The sequence below is a fragment of the Mobula birostris genome, chromosome 1 (assembly GCF_030028105.1).
Source record: "Mobula birostris isolate sMobBir1 chromosome 1, sMobBir1.hap1, whole genome shotgun sequence".
Classification (NCBI taxonomy): Eukaryota; Metazoa; Chordata; class Chondrichthyes; order Myliobatiformes; family Myliobatidae; genus Mobula; species Mobula birostris.
In genome coordinates this window covers 105,360,606-105,374,562 of record NC_092370.1, presented here as the reverse complement: position 1 = coordinate 105,374,562, position 13,957 = coordinate 105,360,606, and the positions used below count along the sequence as shown (strand labels likewise).

The 13,957-nt window shown below is 42.3% G+C and overlaps 1 protein-coding gene across 3 annotated transcripts in view; it reads right to left on the bottom strand.

Moving 5' to 3' along the window:
- Positions 1–13,957, bottom strand: part of LOC140198661 (protein NDRG1-like) — a 65,306-nt gene that overhangs the window by 11,256 nt on the left and 40,093 nt on the right. For all 3 annotated transcript variants that reach the window (XM_072259681.1, XM_072259698.1, XM_072259689.1), the window contains 2 exons: positions 7,365–7,421; positions 4,771–4,874 (listed from right to left, as the gene is read on the bottom strand). In XM_072259681.1, the coding sequence (XP_072115782.1) occupies positions 4,771–4,874; positions 7,365–7,421 (161 nt within the window). The remainder of the gene's footprint in view (positions 1–4,770; positions 4,875–7,364; positions 7,422–13,957) is intronic.

Below are 13,957 nucleotides of genomic sequence, written 5' to 3'. Positions count from 1 at the left end.
GAATTCCTATCTGACATCAAGTCTTGCAAGGCTCCAAATAAGAGCAGAATCCTCAACCAAGCTATTTAAATCATCTGAGTGTGGCAAATAGAAGCCTAGCTTGGACAGGTTTGAAATTTCTTTGAGACGAGTTGAGCAGCACTCTTCCACTAAATGTCAGCAATATATCTAACCCTTTAAATTAAGCTGCTTTGGAATCCTCACCTTAAGTAAATGTTGTGTTTCATGCATGAACAGCTCCAATCATTGACAAATTCAGAGCCAAAGGTTGGACATGACATATTTGGGCATGCTAAACACTTGGTGGGGGGGGGGGGGGGGGAGGGTTGTAAAACAGGAATCTTTTGCAGCATAAACCTATAGAACATTAACCACCAGTATAAACTCTCAGAAATGTGCACAGCAGTACTTAATACACCAATGATGCTGTTTTATGTGCAATGCTACATTTTCAAATGTTGCTGAGACGTATTTCAATTCACATTTTATTTTATCTTTGTAGCCAAGATATATGAAGTCTTGCAGAACTGCAACAGGATCACTAACCCCAAAACCAGACCTTCGAGGTCAGAGGAGGCAAGGCAGGTGAAGGAGCGAGTGTGGGGATTGGCTGAGAAGGAGCAGCTGATTTAAAAAGCCGGTCGTGAGCAGCAAGCTAACCAGACCTTCGAGGTCGGAGTTGGCGAGGCAGATGAAACTAATTACTGAAATTATCAGCTAATATAAGCAAGCTCGCTCTAGGGGAGCGGCCTGTCGAGGAGCAGCCTTGTCAAGGGAAGTGCCTTGTGAGATAAGTGCGAGTCTTTAGCTCAGGAGTCTTCGGCAAGGAGGCTGAGGGAAGAGACTAGGCCACAGTTGGAGAGGGTGAGAAGTGGAGAAGAGATGACCGCCAGGCTGATTCAGTGTGCTGCGTGCATGATGTGGGAGGTCAGGGACACTGATGGTGCCTCTGGATCCTACACCTGCGGAAAATGTGTCCAGTTTCAGCTTCTGAAGGACGGTGTTGCAGCACTGGAGAGGCAACTGGATGATGTTAGGTTAATCCGGGAGAATGAGAGTTTTCTGGACAGGACCTACAGTGAGGTCTTACACCCAGGATACAGGAAAAGAGTAGGACGACGACGATGAGCAAGGCAAGGATGCTTGAAGTACAGGAGACCCCGGGAGATGTGCCTCTTGTAAACAGATTCTCCCTCTTGGAAGCTGTCGGGACAGAAGACAGTGTCAGTCTGAGAGGCGGACGGGTCTGCGAGTCAACAATTGGTGCTGAGGCAAACCCGAGGAGACAGACGTCAGGCAGAGCCTTGGTAGTAGGGGACTCCATAGTGAGAGGTACAGAAAGGGGTTTCTGCGGCAACAGGCAGGATTTAAGGATGGTGTGTTGCCTCCCTAGTGCCAGGATCCAGGACGTCATGGACCGATTGCAAGGAATCCTCAAGGGTGAAGGAGAACATCCGGAAGTGGTGGTGCATGTCGACACAAATGATGTGGGGAAGAGGAAGAAAGAGCAACAGAAGGTAACTAAAAGGGCAATACGTGGAGAAAAAATGAGGTACGAAGGTAAACTAGCCAAGAATATAAAGGAGGATAGTAAAAGCTTCTTTAGGTACATGAAAAGGAAAAAAATAGTTAAGACCAAAATTGGGCCCTTGAAGACAGAAGCGGGTGAATTTATTATGGGGAAACAAGGAAATGGCAGACGAGTTGAACAGGTACTTTGGATTGATTCACTAGGGAAGACAAACAATCTCCCAGATGTAATAGTGGCCAAAAGACCTAGGGTAATGGATGAATTGAAGGAAATTTATATTAGGCAGGAAATGGTGTTGGATAGGATGTTGGGTCTGAAGGCTGATAAGTCCCCGGGACCTGATGGTCTGCATCCCAGGGTACTTAAGGAGGTGGCTTTAGAAATCGTGGACGCACTGGTAATCATTTTCCAATGTTCTATAGATTCAGGATCAGTTCCTGTGGACTGGAGGGTGGCTAATGTTGTCCCTCTCTTCAAGAAGGGAGAAAGAGAGAAAACAGGGAATTATAGACCAGTTAGCCTGACGTCGGTGGTGGGAAAGATGCTGGAGTCAATTATAAAAGATGAAATTACGACACATCTGGATAGCAGTAACAGGATTGGTCCGGGTCAGCATGGATTTACGAAGCGGAAATCGTGCTTGACTAATCTTCTGGAATTTTTTGAGGATGTAACTATGAAAATGGACAAGGGAGAGCCAGTGGATGTAGTGTACCTGGACTTTCAGAAAGCCTTTGATAAAGTCCCACATAGGAGATTAGTGGGCAAAATTAGGGCACATGGTATTGGGGGCAGAGTACTGACATGGATTGAAAATTGGCTGGCTGACAGAAAACAAAGAGTAGCGATTAACGGGTCCCTTTCGGAATGGCAGGTGGTGACCAGTGGGGTACCGCAGGGTTCAGTGCTGGGACCGCAGCTGTTTACAATATATATTAATGATTTAGATGAGGGAGTTAAAAGTAACATTAGCAAATTTGCTGATGACACAAAGCTGGGAGGCAGTGTGAAATGTGAGGAGGATGTTATGAGAATGCAGGGTGACTTGGACAGGCTGGGTGAGTGGGCAGATGCAGTTTAATGTGGATAAGTGTGAGGTTATCCACTTTGGTGGTAAGAACGGGAAGGTAGATTATTATCTAAATGGAGTCAAATTAGGAAAAGAGGAAGCACAACAAGATCTAGGTGTTCTTGTACATCAGTCACTGAAAGCAAGTATGCAAGTACAGCAGGCAGTGAAAAAAGCTAATGGCATGCTGGCCTTCAAAACAAGGGGAATTGAGTATAAGAGCAAAGGGGTCCTTCTGCAGCTGTACAGGGCCCTGGTGAGAACACACCTGGAGTACTGTGTGCAGTTTTGGTCTCCAAATTTGAGGAAGGACATTCTTGCTATTGAGGGAGTGTAGTATAGGTTCACAAGGTTAATTCCCAGGATGGCGGGACTATCATATGTCAAAAGATTGGAGCAACTGGGCTTGTATACACTGGAATTTAGAAGGCTGAAGGGGAATCTTATTGAAACATATAAGATTATTAAGGGATTGGACACGCTGCAGGCAGAAAGCATGTTCCCGCTGATGGGCGAGTCCAGAACCAGAGGCCACAGTTTAAGAATTAGGGGTAGGCCATTTAGAACGGAGTTGAGGAAAAACTTTTTCACCCAGAGAGTGGTGTATATATAGAATGCTCTGCCCTAGAAGGCTGTGGAGGCAAAGGTTATGGGGATAAGGCAGGAACTGGATACTGATAGTGGATGATCAGCCATGATCACAGTGAATGGCGGTGCTGGCTCAAAGGGCCGAATGGCCTACTCCTGCACCTCTTGTCTATTATCAGTTTTTTTCACCATAGAAGCTCTAATTTCCTTGTTCTTGGACAGTACCCATGGTCCTGCACAATCTGGCAATCAGGAATATATTTCCTGGATGTCATCTTCAAATCCCATTAAAATTCTGTAGGTTTCTACAAGACCCTATCAATCTTCCACATTCTAATGAATAAGCCTACTGATTAATACAATCTTTGTTCATAGTCCTTTTATTTCAGGAATCAGTTAAGTGAATGCCTTCCAATGCATGACCATCCTTCTTCAGTTAAAGGAAAGCAACACTGCACACAATACTCATGCAGCAAGACATCCTGCTCCTTACTCAAATTCTCTTGTTATAACAACCAGCATAAAATTTATCTTCTTAACCTAGGTCTTGCTGCTCCTATCTTTCCCAATCTATTGTCATTCTGATAATAATTTACCTTCCTGTGGATAACCTCACATTTATCTACATTATACTCTATCAACCCAGCTGGTGGCGTAGTGGCATCGTGGCATCAGCGTCAGACTTCAGGACAAAGGTCCCGGGTTCGAATCCAGCCAGCTGGCTCCCCTGCATGCTTACCATCCATGCTGGGTTACGAGCTAGTGATCTCTTTGGAAACTCACCCGGCAGAAGGCAATGGCAAATCACTGCTGTAACTTGCCTCGTACGCGATTCACCACTACGTCAGAAAGGCGTGGAGGGAAATCGTCCGCTAACCAGAGAAATTCCAGACGCAACGTACCTTTCCTTTCCTATACACTATCTGCCGGGCATCTGGCCAAAGCCTCAAGCTGAAGCTTCTCTGCATCTTCCTCAGGTACACTTTTCTACTGAGCTTTGATGCCATCCACAAACCCTTGGGATATTACACTTAATTTGCTCCTCAAAATCATTAACAAGAATGTAGTGGACCAAGCATTGATCCCAGTGGTGGTATTCCAATAGTCATTGCCTGCAAGCTAGACTATTTATTTGTATTTTGTTTCCTGTCATCCAACCAGCTGTCTATCCATAACTCAGTATCTTGCCTTCAATCCCATTTGCTTTGATTTTGCATGCCATTCTTAGACCGAACCCAAAAGCTTTTTGAAGGTCAAAATACATCATATTTACTGGTTCTCCTTGAGCAATTCTGTTGGTTACAACCCAAAAAATATTATTAGGCTTGCCAAACATGTTTTTTCTCTTTTACAAGTCCTTGTCAACTGTCTGATCCTGTCACTCTTCTCCATGTACTATACTATTACATCTTTTATAACTGACTAGCAATTTCTGCACCACAGATGTCAGGCTAATCAGTCTGTAATTCCCTGTTTTCCCTATTTTTTCTTTTGATGAATTGCCCTGTAATTGATTGAAACTATCCAAAACAAACTTAATTATTTAAAGATTAATGTAAAGAGAGATCCAGTGTTACTTTACCTGTTGTATGAGTCAACAAACAGCTGAAGATTGTGATGATTAAGCCCAGTGGAGATGTGATTACGGTATGTCTGGATCAATTCAGGATTAGAATTTATTTCATCCTAAAGTTAGATTACATACATGTTGTTAGACAAATGTAAACTATAATCATAATGGTCCTAATCACTGATAATTTTATTACTTTGCACATAAGCTAGAAAGTGAGAGGAATGGTCAAGGTTTAAGAATTCACAAATGAGAAAATACAATTTGGACAAGTATTTGCTGTCAGCAGCAAACATGGTTGCTGTACAGCCATATCTGATAAAAATTCCATTTAGCTTTGGTGATGCGCTCAATTGGGATTTTTAGAAAATGTATGGTGAATTCCCTGGTTTGACTGTACTATGACAAACAAGTCATTCCCCTTGGAGGAGAAAAACTGATCGCTGGACATGGTTCTTCATCTTAAATCAGTTAATCAAAGCGATTTTGAATTCCTCAAATAATTCAAAATGCTCAAAAGGTTGGAAGGAGGCAATAAAGTATGTAGCATAAAATTCACTCAGCCATTATGGTCCATTCAAATTTAAATAGGGAAAAGGCAGTTCTGACACTGGAGAAATGCTGACAACAGCTTTCTGGTGTGCATAGTCAAATGGGAAATGTTAGTTACATTGAGAAATAGCACCGAATGCTCAGATCACTAAAGTGACACAAGTTGTCATCAGTACCATCAAATCTGGATTAAAAAAAGCTGAATTCCAGAGGGAAGGACACAGTGATCTTCGACTTTAAGAGAGCGTTTCACTAAGTATGGCATTCAAACACATTGATAACACAAAGGTGGAAAACAAAGTCAATTACAGTTGTCAAAAAGAGAACATAAATGATATTGGCTGAAAGGGCCTACTTTAGTGTTATACAATTCTGTGAAATAAATCCTCTAACCCAAAGACATCACTGCAGGAGTTCTGGTGTAATGCCCTCAGCCAAACAATATTCAGCTGTTACAATTATCTTCCCTTCATCAGAGTCAGAAGAGGAGATAGTTAAAAAGCCTTTCAAAATCCATATTCAATTGCACTCTAGTCCTCAAAGAAAGCAAGCATGCTAGTATGCAAGCTAGACAGGCAACACTCAGGCAGGACTGATAAGTGGCAATACATGTCACAAATATCCCAAGGAGCGATTATCTCCAGGGAGTGGGAGTCTAGTCTAGTCATCTGCCCTTGATCTTCAATAGAATTACCATCAGCAAGTTCTCCATTGATATCACAGGGGTTAACACTGACAAGATACTCAAACAGCATGGTCACAGAAATAAAGGACAAGCACAGGGCAAGATTTTTTTTGGTACACACAACAGTAGGTCCTGAAACTTAATGCAGGGAAGTGATAAAAGCAGATATGACAGCAACATTTAAGAGGTAGACAGGCAACCACACAAATGGATAGGAAATAGAGGGATAGAAACCTTGTGCAGGCAGATTGGATTTGTTAAATTAGCATGGTAAGTACAGACATGGTGGGCCAAAGAACCTCGTTCTGTATTTGTAATGTACCATTTTCCAGTTGTTTGGGGGAAAAGGCCTCAGTGCTATCATTATGTTCTAAGGTGGGGCCCATCAGCCAAGGGACTAAAGTTATTATATCTGCTAGGATATAGTTTCCAGTTCAAAACTGCTCTCAGGGACACACTGAAGGAGAACATGCTCCAGAAAAGGTCACCAGATTACTGGTCAACAGAAAGATACCTGCCTCTCCATTACTGTCAATTTTTAAATTATTGCACTGCACACTTCTAGGCACAAGTATTCAAGGTATTTTATAAAAGCTTTGGAGCAAAGTTACTAACATTTGGATACTAACTGTACTTTGATTAATGCCAGGACTTGCTCTGGAGCTGGACTGGCTGCTAGTAACTTGATTACACTTTTCATGAATGGAAGACAAGGTGGCATTTGTAGCTGAAGTCATTAGTCATTTCATTCTGATTTCTTACAGAAGCTACTGAAAAGGAGCTTCATTTGAACATTCTTCTACTAGTTCATTCAATTCTCCACTGAATATATCAGTCAAGCTAGAGATTTGCTCAAAACCACTGGGCCTTCTACTTTCATAAAAATTGCAGCACATAGAGAGTCTTGCACCGTAGCTTTATTAGGTTGGCACATCAGTTTAGGTATGCCAAGGCAATTATTGACATACCTTTCTGAAAACTGATTGGCAGAACAATAATCACATTACTATTGATGAAGAGCAAAATGATGGATGATGGTGGTACACAAATGTTCTCACCCGCAGTATTTGACACAAGCACCAGTAACAGTGAACAAACTGAAGGCAATATTCACAAGAACTGCTGCAGTCATTTCTGCTAAATCCATTAGACAGTCTAGTATACTACAAATATTTTGATGAGATCATTAATAACTTCATGTGCAGGGTCAGTTATATCCTTCAGTAAGTGGCTAATACACCCAACTAATGTATGCAGGATATCCAAAGAAAATAAGGATTCCTACCAGATGATCCAAATTAGGTTAACTTCTACTCTATCTAAAGGAGAATACTTGGTGATGCAAGTGAAATGTGAATATTGAACTTACCTTACTAAAGAGATGACTGATCAAAACATCTGCCAAATTAGAGGTCCAGCCAGTAAGCTAGGAGAAAATTGAAATTAAAATCATGCAGAACTGAATACTCAACTTTACACCTATTACTTTTTCGTCTGAAAACCAACCACTGAAAGATGTTTTGTAACACCCTATAGTAATCATAAAACAATGCACTAGTATAAGGCAATAGTAAGGGAATAAAGAGCAAATTCTTGAAGTTATTAAAACAAAGTCTTATAAAGTTTGATAAACAGTGGCACAGATTTTTAAAAGCTCATCCTTATGGCCAAAAACATTCAAAGTTCAAATTTGTTATCAAGGTTTCTTTTCAACCTTCTGTGTCAAGATGACACTGGTGACACATGGCAGTGTTATGTGGGCAACTCACTAAACTACTAGATATACTTCTGAACTATGATCATCGCAAAATACAGCATACATGTCACCCAGTTTGCTATTTCTCCATTTTTCAGCACCACACTTCAGAAAATTATCAAGTCTTGGAGACAAAATGATTTACCATGGCAAATATGGGAGTTTTCAGTCATCTGGGGAATTTCCATAGAATTAGACAGTTAAATATACCTACTGTAAACTGGCAACCTGATCCACTACAAAGTACACCTACATCAGACTGGACAGATGGTTGCTTTTGCTGTTTAATGATCCTTTCACCAATGCATAATTAATTTTGTTGTGTTACACACAGAAAATTAGATAATTGTCCTTCCAGTGGTCCCATCTTAATTATACATGTTAAAAATCTTGGACCTGTGTAGATTAGAATGCCAATTTTTTTTCTTTTTTTAAATTACTCAAAACATGATCCAGATTGCTTTACTATTGAACACTATTGGCACCTTCTGGCTTCGCATGTAATTTTTTTTGAAGAAAAAAAACACTATTTTAAGAAGGAGGTGCATAGAAGAAACAAACAGCAAGGAACAAATATGGTTCTTGAGGAGTACAAGAAATCCAAGAAAACACTGAGGAAATCAGGAGGGCTACAAGGGATGAGGTTGCTCTAGTAGCCAAGTTGAATGAGGATTCTAAAGGCTTCTGCAGATGCATTAAAAGCACAAGGACAATGTGACAGAATGTTGGCAATGCTAATTCAACTAACCTTGCCCCTTTGCCCAGTTAGTCACTTCTCCTCATTCTGCCCTTAGTCTAGTTCCCCCAGTAGTGCACACAGTTTGCTCTCCCATCCTGCAGTTCTTGGGAATTCACCATTTACACACCTACCAAATGCTAACTCAACTAATCAAAACAATCCCTTCAGTTAAGGTGCTCTACTGGTTTGCAACTCAAAAATAAGGATTCCAGACACAGGCATTCCAAGCAGTTTTTATTTTTACTCATACTGTTAAACCCCCAAGGGACCATTTGGGGCATCCTAAAATAATGCCTGGGTTAGTGGGACAGGCACTATTCTTCTATATTCATCGGAGCATGTGGACACCGATCCATGGGTTTAACTAAAGCATTTGTTGTGGAATAAATGTAGGATGTTAGAGTTGCCTAATTCTGCATCTGAATTAATTAATATGGACTGGTCACTTGATCACACACACCCCCACCCCCAACCCCAGACCAACAGTAGAACTTCCTGTTCGTTCTAGGCCAGGTGGAGGCAAATTTAAACACTTAATCTGGCTTTACGAGAGGTGTGGAGATTGGATTTGACGTTGATTAATAGTTATATTAGAAAGTTAAAGACTGTCGTGGAGAAAGCCTCTGCATATTGGTACGTACATGATTGTTTTCATTTGTCTATTTGTAAATACTTTTTTCTTCACAACTTTTGGGCAGATTTTGCATTCTTTTCACCTGGCACCAAATAAAACTTCTTGCACTAACATGTTGTTGTGGCGTGCCATTTTTTTTTTCAACTGGTGAGCCTATTCGGGCATGCTTACCCACACCTGATGGCAAGGTATGATATTTGGTAGTAAGGCACAAAATTGGTCCACTGGAAGATTAAAGCAGTCATCTATGTATGGAGCCTAAAGATACGGGGGAGAACTTAAATGGAATTTTTGTATCTGTATTTACTCGGGAGACAGACACAGCATCTGTAGAAGTGGGGCAAAGTAGCAGTGAGGTCATGGACCATATAGAGATTACAGAGGTGTTGATTGCTGTTTTGAGGAAAATTAGGGTGGATAATTCCTAGAGCGTGACAAGATGTTCCCTCAAACCTTAAGGGAGGCTAGTGCAGAAATTGCAGGTGCCCTAGCAGAGATATTTAAAATATCCTTAACCATGGGTGAAGTGCCAGAATATTGGAAGATAGCTAATATTGTTCCATGTTTAAGAAAGGCTCTAGGAATAAACCAGGAAATTATCGACTACTGAGCCTGACATCAGTAGTGAGAAAGTTATTGGAAGGTATTCTAAGGGACCAGATATACAAGTATTTAGATAGGCAGAGTCTGGTTAGGGATAATCAACATGGCTTTGTGCATGGTAGGTCTTTTCTTACCAATCTTAAGAATTTTTCCAAGTACGTTATCAAGAGAGTTGATGAAGGCAAGGCAGTAGATGTTGTTTACATGGACTTTAACAAGGCTTTTGAGAGGGTCTTGCATGGGAGGATGGTCAACAAGGTTCAGTCACTTAGCATTCAAGATGAGACAGTAAATATGATGAGACATTGATTTCACAGGAGAAGCCAGAGAGTAATAGTAGATGGTTGCCTCTCTGACTGAAGCCCTGTGGCTAGTGATGTGCCACAGGGATCAGTGTTGGGTCTGTTGTAGTTTGTCATCTATATAACAAGCTAGAGGATAATGTGGCAAACTGGATTTGTAAATTTGCACTAAGTTTGGGGGTGTAGTGGACAACATGGTTGACTATCAAAGCTTGCAGTGGGATCTGGAGCAGCTGGGACATGGGCTGAAAAAAAAAGGCAGATAGAATTTAATGCAGACAAGTGTGAGATGTTGCACTTTGGGAGTAAAAACCAGGGTAGGATTTACTTGCATGATTTGTGGTAGGGCACTGAGAAATGCTGTAGAATAGAGGTATCTGCGAATGCAGATCCGTAATTCTTTGGAAGTGGTGTCACTGGTAGTTAGGGTTGTAAAGAAAGCTTTTGGCACATTGACCTTTATAAGTCAAAGTACTGAGTACAAGAGTTGGGATGTTATGACGAAGTTGTTAAAAAAAAAGTTGGCGAGGCCTAACTTGAAGTACAGTGTGCAATTTCTGTCACCTAACTACAGGAAAGATATCAATAAGTTTGGAAGAGTGCAGAGAAAATTTCCAAAGACGTTGCAGGACTCTAGGACCTGAGTTATAGGGAAAGGATGAATAGGTTAGTACGTTATTTCCCACAGCATAGAAGAATGAGGGGAAACTTGATAGAGAAATACAAAACTGTAAGAGGTATAACTAGGGTAAATACAAGCAGGCTTTTTCCACTGAGGTTGGGTGAGACTAGAACAATATGTCATGGGTTAAAAATAAAAGGTGAAATGGTTAAGACCATAAGACATGGGAGCAGAATTCGGCCATTTGGCCCATCGAGTCTGCTCTGCCATTCAATCATGGCTAATCCTTTTTTTCCTCCTCAACCCCATTTCCCGGCCTTTTCCCCATAATCTTCGATGCCATGTCCAATCAAGAACCTATCAATCTCTGCCTTATATACACCCAACGACCTGGCCTCCACATGGCAACAAATGCCACAAATTCACCATCCTCTGGCTAAAGAACTTTCTCTGCATCTGTTTTGAATGGACGCCCCTCAATCCTAAGGCTCTGCCCTCTTATCATAGACTCTCCCACCATGGGAAACACCCTTTCCACCTCTACTCTGTCTAATCCTTTCAACATTTGAAAGGTCTCAAGGAGACCCCCCCCTCATCCTTCTAAATTCTAGCCAGTAGAGACCCGGAGTCATCAAACATTCCTTTCATTCCTGGAATCATCCTTCTGAATCTCCTCTGGACCCTCTTCAATACCAGCACATCTCTTCTAAGATGAGGAGCCCAAAACTGTACACAATACTCAAGGTGAGGCCTCACCAGTGCCTTATAAAGCCTTAGCATCACATCCCTACACTTGTATTCTAGACCTCTTGAAATGAATGCTACATTGCATTTGCCTTCCTCACCACCAACTCAACCTGCAAGTTAACCTTTAGGGTATTCTGCACAAGGACTCCCAAGTCCCTTTGCATCTCAGAATTTTGGATTTTCTCCCTGTTTAGAAAATAGTTCACACATTTACTTCTACTACCAAAGTGCATGACCATGCATTTTCCAATATTATATTTCATTTGCCACTTTCTTGGCCATTCTCCTAATCTAAGTCCTTCTGCATCCTATCTGCCCCTCCACCAATCATTGTATCATCTGCAAACTTAGCAACAAAGCTATCTGTCTCATCATCAGCATAGATAGAAGTAGTCCCAATACTGAATCCTGCGGAACACCACTAGTCATCTTAAGCCAACCAGACAAGGATCCTTTTATTTCCACTCGCCACCTCCCTCCAATCAACCAATTGACCTAACTATTTTATTAACTTTCCTGTAATACCACGGGCTCTTAACTTGGTAAGCAGCCTCATGTGTGGCACCTTGTCAAAAGCCTTCTGAAAGACCAACTACACAACATCCACTGTAACACACATGAATATTGCTGGTGAACACAGGCCATGCAGCATCTATAGGAAGAGATACAGTCGACGTTTCGGGCCGACACCCTTCATCAGGACTAACTGAAAGAAGAGATAGTAAGAGATTTGAAAGTGGGAGGGGTAGGGGGAGATCCAAAATGATAGGAGAAAACAGGAGGGGGAGGGATGGAGCCAAGAGCTGGGAAGTTGATTGGCAAAAGGGATATGAGAGGATCATGGGATGGGAGGCCTAGGGAGAAAGAAAGGGGGAGGGGGGGAAGCCTAGAGGATGGGCAAGGAGTATAGTGAGAGGGACAGAGGGAGAAAAAGGAGAGAGAGAGAAAAAATTATATTATAATAAAAGGTAATTAACAGATGGGGTATGAAGGGGAGGTGGGGCATTAACAGAAGTTAGAGAAGTCAATATTCACGCCATCAGGTTGGAGGCTACCCAGACGGAAGATAAGGTATTGTTCCTCCAACCTGAGTGTGGCTACATCTTGACAGCAGAGGAGGCCATGGATAGACATAGCGGAATGGGAATGGGACGTGGAATTAAAATGTGTGGCCACTGGGAGATCCTCCTTTCTCTAGTGAACAGAGCCTAGGTGTTCAAAGAAATGGTCTCCCAGCCTGCGTCAGGTCTCACCAATATATAGAAGGCCGCATCGGGAGCACCAGACGCAGTATATCACCCCAGCCAACTCATATCCCCCCCATCCCTTCCCACCAATCTCCCTCCTGGCACTTATCCTTGTAAGCGGAACAAGTGCCACACATGCCCTTACACTTCCTCCCTCACCACCATTCAGGGCCCTAGACAGTCCTTCCAGGTAAGGCCACACTTCACCTGTGAGTCAGCTGGGGTGATATACTGCATCCAGTGCTCCCGATGCTGCCTTCTATATATTGGTGAGACCTGACGCAGGCTGGGAGACCATTTCGTTGAACACCTAGGCTCTGTCCGCCAGAGAAAGGAGGATCTCCCAGTGGCCACACATTTTAATTCCACGTCCCCATTCCCATTCCGCTATGTCTATCCATGGCCTCCTCTGCTGTCAAGATGTAGCCACACTCAGGTTGGAGGAACAATACCTTATCTTCCGTCTGGGTAGCCTCCAACCTGATGGCGTGAACATTGACTTCTCTAATTTCTGTTAATGCCCCACCTCCCCTTTGTACCCCATCTGTTATTTATCTTTTATTATTATATATATTTTTTTCCTCTCTCTCCTTTTTCTCCCTTTGACCCTCACTATACTCCTTGCCCATCCTCTGGGGTCCCCTCCCCCCCCTTCTTTCTCCTTAGGCCTCCTGTCCCATGATCCTCTCATATCCCTTTTGCCAATCAACTTTCCAGCTCTTAGATCCATCCCTCCCCCTCCTGTCTTCTAACATTTCGGATCTCTCCCTCCCCCTTTCAAATCTCTTATTATCTCTTCTTTCAGTTAGTCCTGACAAAGGGTCTCAGCCCAAAACGTCGACTGTACATCTTCCTATAGATGCTGCCTGGCCTGCTGTGTTCACCAGCAATTTTTATGTGTGTTGCTTGAAATTCCAGCATCTGCAGATTTCCTCGTGTTAACATCCACTGTATCCCCTTTATCTATCCTATTTGTAATCTCTCAAAGAATTCCAACAGGTTCGCCAGGCAAGATTTTCGCTGAAGGAAACCATGCTGACTTTGTACCATCTTGTCCCGCGTCACCAAGTACTCCATCACCTCGTCCTTAATCTTCATCTCCAACATCTTCCTAATCACTGAGGTCAGGCTAACTGGTCTACAATTTGTTTTCTGCTGCCTTCCTCCTTTTCTTAAAGAGTGGAGTGACATTTGCAATTTTCCAGTCCTCTGGCACCATGCCAGAGTCCAATGATGTTTGAAAGATCATTTCTAATGCCACCACAATCTCGAATGCTACCCCTTTTAGAACCCTAGGGTGCAGTTCATCTGG